The sequence below is a fragment of the Agelaius tricolor genome, unplaced genomic scaffold, assembly GCF_023055355.1.
Source record: "Agelaius tricolor isolate 1412-34295 unplaced genomic scaffold, bAgeTri1.0.p SCAF_20, whole genome shotgun sequence".
Classification (NCBI taxonomy): domain Eukaryota; kingdom Metazoa; phylum Chordata; class Aves; order Passeriformes; family Icteridae; genus Agelaius; species Agelaius tricolor.
Window position 1 is genome coordinate 2,723,415 of NW_027269280.1, and position 14,269 is coordinate 2,737,683.

General features: G+C 45.4%; 1 protein-coding gene across 2 annotated transcripts in view; it reads right to left on the reverse strand.

The window, feature by feature from the left end:
- The window catches only part of ATP2A2 (ATPase sarcoplasmic/endoplasmic reticulum Ca2+ transporting 2), a 44,158-nt gene extending 30,577 nt beyond the window's left edge, over positions 1-13,581 (reverse strand). Inside the window, exons 1-5 of one of the 2 annotated variants that reach the window (XR_011681926.1) lie at positions 12,732-13,581; positions 11,644-11,661; positions 11,470-11,552; positions 4,266-4,370; positions 776-914 (exon numbers count right to left, since the gene is read on the reverse strand). Coding sequence is in view for 1 of the 2 variants with exons in the window: in XM_071445042.1 (XP_071301143.1) it covers positions 776-914; positions 4,266-4,370; positions 11,470-11,552; positions 11,644-11,661; positions 12,732-12,849 (463 nt within the window). In the remaining variant the exon portion in view is untranslated. The remainder of the gene's footprint in view (positions 1-775; positions 915-4,265; positions 4,371-11,469; positions 11,553-11,643; positions 11,662-12,731) is intronic. The other variant, XM_071445042.1, reaches the window with a different exon arrangement.
- Positions 13,582-14,269: the final 688 nt, after the last annotated feature.

Below are 14,269 nucleotides of genomic sequence, written 5' to 3' on the forward strand. Positions count from 1 at the left end.
TTAGCTGGAAGTATATAACCCTTCTATTTTTGCACTCCTTCCAGACAAAGACACAGCTTTTAGAGCAAAACTAAGGTATTACAAAGCTCTAGGCAGAAGTCCAGGCTTTTAAGCCTGGCACTTCAAAAGCTTACCCAGGAGAACCAGGGAGCTCCACTCTGCATAGCTCATGTATTTGAGATCTATACAGCCAATTGTCAGAAGGAGCAATAAGGAATTGGGAAAGATGAGAAAACAGTGAAGTCATGTGCCAGTCACACTTGCTGAGAGGACAGAAGACATTTGTGAAGAGAAGTTCAAAGGCACTGCTACTACAAGCCTAAAAGCTGGAGAAACACATTCAGATGAAATAACAGACTGTGACTAAAAAAAAAAAATCTCTGCACTCCCAAACCTAAGGAAACTGCAGACATTTTAACACCAGGAACAAAATCTATTTTGTGATAGAAAAGAAGACAAGCTTTAAGACACTCTGCAACCAGACACTAGAAAACAAAATTTTAAATTTGTGACAAGTGTTAAAACCACAACTCCAATTAAGATGCTTTGCTTTCCTACCAATTAAACTAAGTGGCAATTTGAAAAACAATCCCCTCCGTACACAGGCACATTTAAGGTAATTACAGATGAACAGGAGCAAGATTGTTCTTAAGTGAAGCATATACTTAGGAGTGTTTGAAAACTCCCCCCAGGGCCTCAAATCATTAAGACAAAGCCCCACAACAATTCACATGAATATGCCAATGCCTGCATGCACCACAGGAGTGGGTCTTACCTGCCACTTCCACGATATCACCTGGGACAATGTCTCTGGCTTTAATCCTCTGGACACTTTTCCTGTCCTGTCGATACACTTTGCCCATCTCTGGTTCATATTCTTTAAGAGCTTCAATAGCATTTTCAGCATTTCTTTCCTAAAAGACAGCAAAAATGTGTCATTTTGAAAGCCCTCAAGGAAAAGAAGGCTGTCATATCCGATTTTCCAAAAGCATTATCATATGAATGCTACCAACTCAGCTCAGCTCCATTTCTTCATACAGAACATTTTGTGTCCCCTCCCCTCACGAGGTTGCTGACTGGGAATCATGAGAGTGTAATTCAGGTGTTTGTGGGCCTTTAGAACACAGAAATTGTTATTGCAATGCTGCAGCATTTTCCATCAAGAACATCCACTGTGTTGTTGCAGGGAGGCCACACAAAGAGTTCCATATCACATATGGATGCTTTCTGACATTAAAAAAAGCACTAAACAGAATTAGGATTTGTGGATGTAGGTGCTGGCTGTACCTTGGCTGGAGCAGCTCACACTCAGCCTAGAGTTTCATTTACTGACACAAATCAAGGATCAAGTTATGATGAAGCCAACTTATTATCAATTTTATTTCAGCAAATCAAGTCATGCTGAAGTGAAATTAAAGCACACACTAGAAATTTCCCCAGAACTCCAAACAATTTACAAACTCACATCAATCCCCACTCAGGAAAACCTTTGAATTTCCACTAACACAACATCTTTCCTATCTCAGCTGCAGCCCTCTCACTGAGCTCTGGCAGAGATTGGTATCAGTATTGTGATGCCACCTGGATAAAGAACAACTGCAGAAACCAGCAGCTTATCAGGGCTCCTTCTCCAGCTCCTGGAGAAAGAACTTCTTTTCCATTTCCCTGCCTATTGACAAGAACAAACGTCATTTAGCCCTGATAATTACAGATAATGGTAGAGTGCACAGAGTTTTTAGAACATCTGCCCTTCAAATAATACATCAGCCTTTCCAGATAATAAAAAATTCCTCCTTGCATGTCAAAGCAGAAACAAAACCATCAAAAATTCAAAAGTTGAGGAACTCACTAGTTCCTTGTACCAGTGCAGCTGAAAATGACTGTTACCAAAACTACCTAAAGGAACTAACATTTCCATGGCACAGCTCAGGGTCTGGCAGGGCAGATACCAGCACAGAGCCACAGAACTGCAAATGATACCAGGTGAGTTCATTGTGCTCCTCAGCACTACAGCACTAACACTGCTCTGGTGTGGACTGTGAGCCAAAACCTTCAAGTGCCACAAAAGCAAGGTTACTTCAACAGAACTTTTTCTTCAAAACAGAGAAATAAAAATTCAACTTTAATTTTGGCCAGGTGGCCAAGAAGGCCAATGGCACATGGCTTGAAGGAGAAATAGAGCAGCCAGTAAGATCAGAGCACAGGGGATGGGCACTGCTGAAGCATCTCCAGTTTTGGGGCAGTTTTGGGCTCCTCAAGACAAGAAGGACATGGAGGGGCTGGATCATGACTGGGGAAGGGCCTGGAGCAGCAGGAGCACCTGAGGGAGCTGGGAGGGGGCTCAGCCTGGAGAAAAGGAGGCTCAGGGGGGACCTTGTCACTCCCTAGAAAAGGAACAAACATCCAAGCTGCACCAGGAGAAATTTAGAATGGGTATTAGCAGCAATTTCTTCACAGAAATGGCTGTCAAGAATCCAAACAGGCTGCTCAGGAAGGTGGATGAATCACCTTGCCTGCAGGTATCTAAAATGTACATGTGGCCCTCAGGGACACGGTTTGGTGGTGGCCTTGGCAGTGCTGGGTTAATAGGGTGACCTGATGATCTCAAAGATCTTTTCCACCCCCAACAATTCCATGATTCAGCTCATTCAGCCAGCTCACAGTGCTGGCCTGAGCCTTTTTGCTGCAGTTTGCCTGGAGTTATGGGAGCTAGACTGCCCTGGAGCAGGGCAGGTGCTGCTGGGGAAAGGCTGAGGGAGGCAGAGCTGTGACTCAGTGCTCACATCTGCTACCTGTAGGAACAGATACATTTATGGGTGGAGACTGTGTACTGTGCCTGATTTTCCATGCCCATTAGAACAAGGGAGTGAGTCACTTCATCTGGGCAGCAACTCTTTCACAATGAAGTTCCATGTGCATGTAGAAATATACAGAGGTCTCCTTTGATACTATGACATCAGAAAAATAACCTGATTATTTCCTACAACAGGGAAACTCCACAAGAAAAATCTTTAAACTATACAGACAACTTTAGCTTCCACTTCATGCTTAAAATTAGTACCTGCAAAACTGCAACTCACGAGTTTCAAGTTAAACATTAACTCTTGCATAATTACTTTATGAAGACTTGAATATAAAATGTCATTTAAGGGGGAAGTGCTGTCACCCCTTGACCAACTTTATCTCTCCCCTGCACACCTGCTCCAGCAGGGTGGGCCAGGTACTGCTGAAAACTGAATTTTGAGGAACACTTTTCAGCCAGCTCACTTGGGATAGCACAGAGCACAGGAATGGGCAGCAATGCCACTCAAGGCCACTTCTTCCAGCAGGCAGGGTCCTCTCTAAAATGTTGTAACCTATTAACAGGACTCCTCCTCTTAATTTTTGTTATTTTGGCCAGTTTGATATTTTTTAAAGCATGAAGCCTCATGCACTAAGAGAGCAAGTAGTTATGTCATGCTAGCACCCTCCCTTACAAAAAAAAACCAACAAAACCAACCAATCATACAAAGAACTTACCATAAAAATCCTAAAACATTTTTTATCTGCAGGAAAAAACCCTCTAACAAAGCATCCACTGCCTAAAGTGATCAAATTAGCAAAGTGAAGTGAAATGAACATTTTTGTTTTGGCATCTCATGAAGTGTGATTTTATGTTATGAGACTACTGTCTATATGATTTATAAAAAGGCATCAAATTAATGTCACAGCTGACAGTGTAGGAAAAGTTTTATGGTATTTAGATGTTTTCATCAGAAACTTGTGCCTTTTGACAGACATGCAGTCTTGGGATGTACACTTAATAGGTACTATAGTGACTGAAGAGGGAGAATTAACACTGTATTAATGATTTACTAAAAAACAACAAGAGGAAACAGAAAAGCAACAAGAGTACAAGTGCTCCATGCTTTGTTCCTCAGTCAGAAAGCAAACCACTCCAATTGTTCTTAGCTTTGCAAGGCCTGATTTATTGCCTGAATTCAGGGTTTTATTCTGGCCTGTCTCCTTCATGTGTTCAGCAGTGTGTGGCCAAACACTGATGGGCATTTTGCCTTTCTGGCAACACTTCTGAAGCTTTCATTTTACCTTTAAGTCAACACTTTCTGGTGAGAAGCTTTATGGTTTGCTGACTCTCAGGAATCCCAAGTTAGCAACACATCCTACTTGCTTTGTAGGAACACCCAACACTACAGGGCACAGTGCTTCCTCCTAAAGCATAAAACCCCAAACATTTGTGATTTGATGCTGTAAAAGTCTCTGCATACCTGCCACACTCCCACAATTGCATTGGCTACTAATATGAGTAAGATTACAAAAGGCTCTACAAATGCTGTGATTGTTTCTTCACCTTCTTCAAACCAGGCCAGGACCTGCAAGAGAAACAGAGTGATTTAAATTCCTGATTTACACCTTGCAAACTTTATGCCTGCTAAGTTTCAACTGCTCAGACTTCAGCAGTTTTGGAAACCCCTCAATCTACCAAGTTTGTAGTTTTGTAATTCATGAATGAGTTGGCAAAAGGCAATGGAAAAGGAGAAAAAGAATCTTTACTAAAGCAGTACAAAGTTCATTTTAGAGGCCACTCTTCTTTTAAAGGAGTAAGCTATTTATCTGGGAAACAATTGCTACTGTTGCTTCAGAAGTGAAAGGAGAAGTTGTGACAACAGTTATGACAATGAAAAAAAATTATTTAATTACTGTATAAAACAGGACATAGATTAGTTTGACTACTTAAAACACTAAAACCTTGCCAGAATCTGAATTTTAAGCAAGTTAATTGCCCATTACCAGTAACTTAGCCACAGAAATGGAAACAGCTTTACAAGTTTCCAGTGAGTAGATACAAAAACTAATCATCTAATAATTTAAATACAACTGGTGTCATATTGAAGCATCTAAGTGAATGGGTATAGTTATATCTGAAGCTGGATTGTAAACCAAGTAACTGATAAAACTCAAAATTGGATTTTAAAAGGTAAATCAAACTTATGTGAGCATAAAAGGCTCCACATGCATTTTATTTTAATTCATTTGTTCTAAAAGGGCACTCCAGTGTTAGGTATCTGTCATTCATTTGACTTGAGTGTGTCAGGGCCTCTGCAGAGTGCTGGAGTCACTGATGAAAAGTCAAGTTAACATGACCAGAGAGGAAGAGCATTTTCGTCAACGTGTTGAGCAACAGGAAGCCTGGAAAGTGACAGTAAATAGGAACAACGTGTTGAGATAATTAGGGCTGGTAGTCAGGCAACAGCTCTGAATCACTGAAGACTGCAGCGAGCAAACTGTTACTGAAGCAAGGCCACGATTCCACCAACACGCTGCTCTGAGCTATTGCTCAATTGTGAGACACTCCAGGATGTCAAAAGGAAGGAGCAGCAGCATGAAAGCCTCAAGCAGAAAACAGACTGTCAAGCAAATCCAAGGCTACAAGAAATTTTTATTACAAAGGGATAAACTTGTAAGATCCAGGTTGTGATTAACACAACTGCAACATCCCAACTGGTACCACAGCACTGGGAGGGGCTGTGTAATCCCCCTGCAGAACAGATTTAGTTGGGATCTCTGCACCCCTCGGGGCTCTGCAACCCCTGGAACAGCTCCTGCTATGGGGGGCAGTGGGACAGGCCCTGCTCACCCCACAGCCTCCCCTGTGCCATGGATGTCTGTGGGCAGTGGGACAGGCCCTGCTCACCCACAGCCAGCCTGTGCCATGGATGTCTGTGGGCAGTGGGACAGGCCCTGCTGTCCCTGCTCACCCACAGCCTCCCCTGTGCCATGGATGTCTGTGGGCAGTGGGACAGGCCCTGCTCACCCACACCCAGCCCTGTGCCATGGATGTCTGTGGGCAGTGGGACAGGCCCTGCTGTCCCTGCTCACCCCACACCCAGCCTGTGCCATGGATGTCTGTGGGCAGTGGGACAGGCCCTGCTGTCCCTGCTCACCCCACAGCCTCCCCTGTGCACCAGAGCTGCTGCTGCTGCTGCCTGTGCAGCTACAGGAGAGGCCAACGGGGCATTTCCAGACCTCTCAGTGTACACAAGGTCACACTCTGCCAGCAGAATCTGTTTCTTCCCTCCCTTTCTTTATTGGGATTCTGTAGAGCCCACTTTGCTTCCAAACAAAGCAAATAAACTCAATTATGTTGTGATGTGCTTAGCCAAGCAGGCACCTACAAAGTTAACTGGAATAAAACATCTGCTTTACACGACTTTAAACCAGAATCTTTTCTGATTTAAGACCAAGTGTGTTGTAAAATAACATTGAGAGAGGCCACAACTTCCAGAGGTAAGGAAAGGAGCTACAAGGACAGCAAGATCCAAGTATGTCAAGGAGAGTCAAAATTAAGTTTTCAAGTGATCTTTTCTTTCAATAAGCCATTATTTCAAAAAGAGCAGATGAACTCAAATTAGAGATCCTGAGAGTATAGAGCCTGAAGGTTTAAATCACTGCTGGTTTTCTGGTGAAATTTTCAATCTGTGACAAGACTAAAGTGAAGTATCCAGTTAACCCTGGAAGCCAGCAATACACATCCCTCTCTCCAGAAATTTCTACACAATTATTATCACTGGAACAACCCAAGCTCCAGTTCTAGAACAGTTTACTAAACATAAGACAAAATAACCCAATACATTGCAAGTTCTTGTTCTTGCTATAGCAAACTACAGCTATATTAACACTTCACTTAGGATATTTGTGATACACAACACATTCTGTAACAGATCAGGTTTATTATTTGATAGCAGCCTGAAGTAAACAAGCAAAACAAAGGCAAGGAAAACAAAGAGGAAGTAGCACAAGCAATAACAAATATTTAACTTTGCATTTTTAGTAACAACAGGCCATATGCTGAGGCCTGGTAAAGACTGGACAATTCTTGTCCAAGTCACTGAGTCCTTGTCAGAAAGTTTCCACTAGCACACTTGTAGACCCTGGAGAGTTTTCCAGTGAGAGATCTCGCTTTTTTCAATTTCTACTCAGAAGGGCCCCACCATGTTTCAGCCCTAATCACTTAAAACTCACATGGAGAACAGCTTCACTTCCAGGTCACTGATCGCCAATGCTCTGGTCAGGCACTACTGTCAATAGGTAAAATCACCATGTGTTTAAGAAAGAGTAGGAAGAATAAGAAAAGAGTAAGATAATTGCTCAAGAGAAATGCCTAAAAATATAAGGGAAATAATAGCAAGACTTGAAAGCCCCATATCAAGGGCCAACACAAGCAGCTTAAAGGACAACTTTCATTCAGCATATCTGCTTTAGGGCTGCCAGAGCCTATTTTAAACAAAGCCTAATGGGGTGGACCTGCAGGACTCTGAGGCAGAACACACACAATGACAGGCAAACAGCCTTGGTTATTTGCAAAAAGGGGACAGAGCTACAGTGGCAAAGTCAGCCAGCAATGAGGGGAGCGCTGATGGAATGGCTGGAACAGCTCAAGTGCCCTCGCAGCTTTTTCCATTTCTCCAAGCAAAGGATCTCCATTGTCAGGGAAGTTATGGAGCCAGGTTACCTCAGATGATTATGTATCATTAAATAACAACAATTGAGTTGGAGAATGGGAGTGTGGAGACAGAATTGTGTTGCCCAGCAGGCTGTACCCGCTCACCACTAACAGAGGAAGAGCAAATACTTTGTTGTCAGCAACCAAAGAGGGATTTTTGTTTGGTTTTCATTTTGACAACGGAAACTTAGAAGCAAGCTGGGAGAGGTGAGATCTCATCCCAATAAAAAAGAAGTCCCAGATTAATTAAAGCAGGTCATACAAAAAGCGTGGACTGCTTTTAAGAGTTTTCTTCTCACAGGATAATGTGATTTCAGTTTTAATATATTTGAACAGAGTATCAACTACTGCTCAGAAAGCCCTCTTTTAGTGATTTCTCCTTTTAATACAAATTAGCTTAAAATAAGCAGATGCAAACTATTTCAGTACTCCTGTTCCATCCATGTCTGTTATACTGAACACCAGGTAACGTTAAAGAAAAACCTCCCAATTTTAGTTCCATCATTCTGTAGAAACTTTTGTCTGCTACCCAACCAAGGTCAGGGGAAAGAAACCTCAAACACAAACCAACCCATCTTGACCATATGTATAAGCACAAAATTAAGAATTTTACTGAGTTCACAGACCGTAAGCACCCATCAAGGTTACCCCGTATTTCTGAAAATAAATATATTATTATAACAATAAGAGAAGGAAAAAAAAGATCCCTGTCACCCACAGTTTAATTTGTACAACATAAAATGAATCACGATGACTTCTCACATTTTTATCACCCCTACCCTCATGCTAATGAGCAATCTAAGTTTAGCTAAAGGCATGTCAGTGTCACGTTCTCCAGCAGCCCTTATCTTGTGCCACACTCCCTGCTGCTGACCTTAACAGGTAACTTTTGGGGTGATTTCAGGGCAAAGCCTGCAACACCGTTACTGACAAATCCTACCTTGCCAAGGGGACCTTTGCTCACCTTTTGCCACAAGCTAGGTTACAGCCATGCCAATTTACAGGCTATTACAATCTCTGGGCTAAATCACAGTATATTGTTTCAATCTAAACACAGATATCCACTATTAGAAAACATTCTCAGGACATTCACTTCTAAGTCGGCTTAGGAATCAAAGGAATAACTGAGGGGAGGGAAAGCTCTCAGGATGCTGCACAAATACTTCAAGGTTTGGTAGAGTTTATAGCCTATGCTGCACCTTGTGGGAGGAAATCCACTGTGTGATGCAGAGCTCAGACTGCAGAGTTCAGCACACACCACTGCTTAAGGCAGCCACACTTCACCAAGGAATTATTCTACATCAGATGCAGTTAACGTTTTGCAACCTGTCAAAATCATTTCTACAGCAAAGCAAGCTGTTCTTTTCAGTAAACACTGTAGATGTGAGCACATGCTACACAAGCATCAAGAATTAAAAGCCATCAAGACACTCCACAGGTTGATTTCTGCAGAGGCTTCACGGATCCACGAGAGAAACGAGACAAGTCTATTCACAGATCCATTTACTCACCATCAGAAATTATTTATACTGTTTCTCTTCCAAAGCCATCCTCAAGGCTTTCACTAACTAGGCACATCCCTAAGAGCAGCTCTGACCTGGAATGTAGGACACAGGATCCACAAACACGCAGCATCTGACCCCGGCCATCAGCCTGCACAGACTGAGCTCTGAGTTATTTCACTGACACAGCCCTGACAGGCAGGGTGGGAGCAGAGGGCACAAAGGCACTCTGAACACAAGTTATGTGCTGCATAAGAAGGGAAGTTTCTGCACAAAACCCAGCGCAGGTCTCGGTGTTACAGATGAGTGGTACTGTGCAGGCAGTTCTAACAGCAATAAACTGCCATGATTTATGATTGCAACACAGCCACCATAAAAATCCCCTCAACACAATAAAAAAAGAGTTATCTATATACTTCGAGATCCTCTCTCTTATACCTCAATCTTAATTTTTCTGTACTGACAATGAACAGCTGGTGAAGAACAGCAGAACTTAGGTGATGTAATTACATCCTATTTTTGCAGTAATGCAATCCTTGTATCAACATATCCAACGGTGCTTTGCAGCTACTACAAAAGTCTGTATTATGCTTTCATCAAGAAAAAGTGTTAAAGCCTAAGAAAAACAGATAAGATGATCGCCTTCTGAGCAAAGAAAACACCAGAAACAAACACAAAGGGGAAGAACTTCTAAAGTACCAAAATTATAATCTATCTAGAGGGGTTTTACCTTTCACCAGAGAAAAATCTCTATTTCTAACATCAATTTAGTGTGCCTCTAACTCCAAAATAGAAGGCAGAAAAGGCAGAGCAGTAGCCCAAGGTCATGTACCATGTCAGCTGAACAGAAGCAGAGAACCCAGATCTATCCCACACTCTATTAGACTTCAGTCTCCTCTTAATTAGATAGGAAAATTAACCATACTGAAAAAAGCAACTGAATTCAGCTACTAATCAAGTTTTCCAAGAGGACTCAGCAGTGTATGTTCTATGACCTCTGTCAGTCTGGTCTCATACTTCCTTAGACTCAGTAATCAAAGCTTTAGCTTGGGAAATCTGATTTTTCACTTACTTGTTTATAATAAAAACAACTAATTTACTTTGGCACGGAAGGCTAACAAACTTCTGTGCTGTCATTTGTCTCACGAGATGGCAGAAACACTCCTGACTTTTCAGGAACAAAAGACATCCCCTTCTCACCCTCTGTGAGGAAAATGGGAAAGAGGAGGGGAAAAAACAAAAAAAAAAAAGCTTTTGAATGACTATTTATTCAATTTGCAATAGCCAGCCTGATTTCCTCTCCAGGAAACAGAGGAGTGAGTGAAGCACATCTGTCTCCATGCTCTGATGTCAGCAGGCACTGCTCAGCTGTACTGGTGGATTGCAGACCCAAAGCCAGAGCCCTCTGGGAGGTGTTGGTGTGGGGAGAGCAGATCCCCAGCACAAACTGCAGCACCAGGGCAACCTTCCCCCAGCACACAGCAGCTCCAGAGCACATCCTCCTCTGCCCATCCTAATGAGCTGCCCTTAGCTAAAGAGTCACCACAATTTCCACTCCCCCCCAAGAGCTGCAGCATTTATTTTTTTTTTCAAGTAGTTAATTACAACTCCAGGGCAAAGTCTACTGTAAACTTTTACTCCCTACCTAAACAATTCAATAATTCTTCAATATTTTGTTTCTGTTGTCCAGCTCCCCAAGAAATACAGCCCTCACCTTCCTTCTCTGAGTGTTCACTCCGTTTTCCAGTTTTTCAGCAAGCACATACCATTTACACATAATGTAAGAAGATTGCCTAATCATGGTTGTTTTTTTTTTTTTTTTAGAAAAAAAAAGTTAAAAACGTTCTCGTTCTTTTAGTCCTGTATGCAAAGCAAGATGTCCATTTCACGACTTGACTATCCAAAGGTCAGTTACCAAATTTGGTCAACAATGGTGCCATCACAGCCGTCAACATTCTTGTCACTGTCAGAAGCAACAACTGTCACCTTGCTATTATCAGGAAGGGAAGGCAACTGGAATATTCACCATGTAGATTCTATTTACAGTCTGCATTGCATCCAAAAATGTCTCCCAATGATTATACATCGAGCTTGATAAAGATTAACCCAAAGGCAAGAAGAATGCCCAGTTAAACGCTTACTTACTCAAGGTTAGTTTTCAAAGCCAACAGCAGCATTGGGAAATCCCACCTCAAATAAGCAAACTGGGTTGAATGAGAAGCACTTTTTAAAATACCTGTCTGGTGCAGTTATGTACTTATGACTCATGCAATGAAAGACTCCCCAAAATTTTTGTTGGCTAGCACACAGAAACCTCGTCACAAGGAACTAATTTAATAGACAGCAATCTTGCACCTATCCAGCAAGAAAGAATAATTTCAGTATGTTGAGATCATATATATTGGAATATGTCACTCTGCCATACAGAACCCTAGGAAATAAAAGAAAGAAATAAATCATACTTACAAAAGATATGCAAGCGGCCAGCAACAAAATTCTAACTAGTAAGTCTTCAAATTGTTCAATCACAAGCTCGAGTAAGGTTTTTCCTGCAATATGTGACAAAGCCATTGAGTCATGCACATTTACAAAAATGAATTATCAACAAGAATTAGCAGAAGATTTCATAACCATGCTCACCTTCCTCTGCCGGCAGCTCTGTCAGTGGAAGATTTTTCCAGGAAGCATGTGAAAGAAAAGAAATCACCGAAGAAAGACATTAGAGCATTATCAGGCATCCACACCAGATATTCTTCCTGAATTGCACGCTCAGCTGGGTTGGATTTGACAGACACACCGAAAGCCCCACTAAGGCTGCTCTTTTCACCAGAGTATGTGAATGGGCCTGAGAGTTTTGCATTTTAAGACACATAAAGGTTCGCGGGAATGTGCCAAGGGTTATAATTCAGCCAAGTCATCACTCCAGCCAGCTGTGGGACTTCTGCTATTGCTGCACACAAAGGGTCAAAGGCTCAAAACGCTTTTCAAATGCTTTCTGACAAAGCTTTTCCTCCACATTCACTTAAAAAAACCCACAAACCATCAAACTTGGTTAAAAATATTTTAGATTCTTTCCTCCATTTTAAGCGTATGTCCTTATTTCTGCTCTCCCCTTTATGTTCCTGTAACTAGATTTAGTAACCCAAGAGGCATAAAAGCAGTGTTAAAGCTAAAAAAACACCTCTACCGTGTAATCTTCTCATAGATTTTCATTTTTACACAACGGCAAGGGAGTTCAGAAGGAACCAGGACACCCAAGCAGTGAGGATTAAAAAAAATCGACTGAATTTTTTGTCCCGACTGGAGAGAAGAATATAAAATAAGGGGCTGAAAGGCGCTGAAAAGCTGGGGAAAATGAAGGTCAAGACAGGAAAAAAAAAAAAAAAAAGGTAAATCCTAAACGCCAAAGCGCTTCATTTCAGAATGGAAGAAGGTTTCCCACCGTTACGGTGAAAGGGAACGGAGGTGATACCCTCCTCCCCAGAGCAGCCCTGCGAGCTCGGGATTGAAAGAAACCCACGAGGTGGAGTTCAAGTCAGCCATCTTCTCTCCCTCGCTCCTATTCCGGGTCCTGGAAGAGATGCCGGCTTTGCCAGTGCACACGCGTTAGGCCTCGCACAGGGCCCCGGCAAGGATGAGGGAGAGGAGAGAGGGCTGGGGAAGGGAGCAGAGGGGGAAGAGGGCGAGCGCCGGCGGCAGCATCCCCGCGGCGGGGCCGCCTCACCTACCGTTGGAGCCCCATTTCTCCTTCAGCTTCTTCACTTGCTCGAGGCTGAGCCCGGTGCTCTCGTTGACGCCGAAATAAGCCAAAACTTCCTCCACAGTCTTTGTGTGCGCGTTCTCCATGGCTGGGGCAGGGAGCAGCAAATGGTGCCGTGCCTCGCCTCTTCCTCCTCCCTCTCCTCCTCCTCAGCGGCGGCGGGGGCGGCGGCGAGACCCCTCCTCAGCCCTCACCACCCCCGTGCTATCACCATAGACCCTCTCCCGCAGCAGAGGAGCCCGAGCACACCTCTCTCTTCGCGGAGGAGGCCGGGAGGGGCAGGAAAAAAATTAAAAATTTAGGAAAAAAAAAATAGGGAAAGCCGCCCTTAAAAAAAAATTAAAAAAAAATAAAGCCCCCACCCCCCCCTCCCACCCCTCACGCCTCCGAGGGAGCCGATCCGCCTCTCCGGCGGGGACGGGACTTCGGGCGGGGAGCGCGCGGGCCCTCGGAGCTGCGGTCGCCTCGGGGCTGCGGCGGGTCCCTGCAGGGATGGGCCGCGTTCAGGTGGCCAAACGGCCTCTCCGCTCGCCTCAGCGACTCCGAGCCGCCCCCTGTAACGGAGGGCGGTAACGGCGCGGGGGAGAAAAAGCCGCAGTTGCCCCGCTACCCGCGAAGGGTCAGGATCGCCCCCTTCCTTCCTTCTCTAGCAGCCGAATCCCCCCCGGCCGGCCCAGGCCGCTGTCGCCGTCACGGCTCGGGCTCCCCCGCGCCCGCCGCTGCCTCCGCTCGCTCCGGTCGCACAGCGGCGGCGGCGGCTCTAATGTAACTCGGGGGCCGCCCGGCGCTCTCTCGCTGCCGCGGCATGTGGACGCCGCTCATTGGCGGGGCCGGGGCGCGGGGCGGGCATGCTGGCGGCCCCGCCCGTGGGGCGGAGGCGATGGCTGCGGCGCGGCCCCTGCGCAGCGCGGTCCCGTTGTCGCCCGTGCTCCCGCCCGGGGCCCGGCGGCGGCTGCGCCTCACGCCGCGGTGGAGCCGCTTCCGCTGCGCACGGGGACAGCCCCGCAGGTGCAGTGGCCGCTTTCCCGCCGCTGCTGTCCCGGCGGGAACCGCCCCTGTCCCGGCCTCAGCCCGCGGTGAGGGGGAGCGGGGCGGCCTGAGGGGAGCTGCCCGCCTGAGGGGAGCCGCCCGCCATTGGGGTCTTGGCGCGCGGGGTGGCGCGGAGCTGCACCGGCGCGTGTCGCGACAGGAGCCCCAGCCGTCCTGTGAGCACTGCCCTCACCCTGTCGCGATAGCAGCCTCATCCAGTCCAGGGGTGAGTGTAGGGTTGGCCCCTCAGGAGCATCACCCGGTCAAAGGGTGACTGTGAGGCTGGCGCGCTCTGTCGCGACAGGAGCATCATCCGGTCAGAGTGTGAGGGGAAGGCCGTGGATTCTCCCTCTCTGGAGACATTCCAAACCCACCTGGGCGCGTTCCCCTGTCACCCTGCCTTGGCAGAGGGTTGGACTGGGTGATCTCAGGGGTCCCTTCCAACCCTAAGCACTGTGATTCTGTGGGGCTGCACCG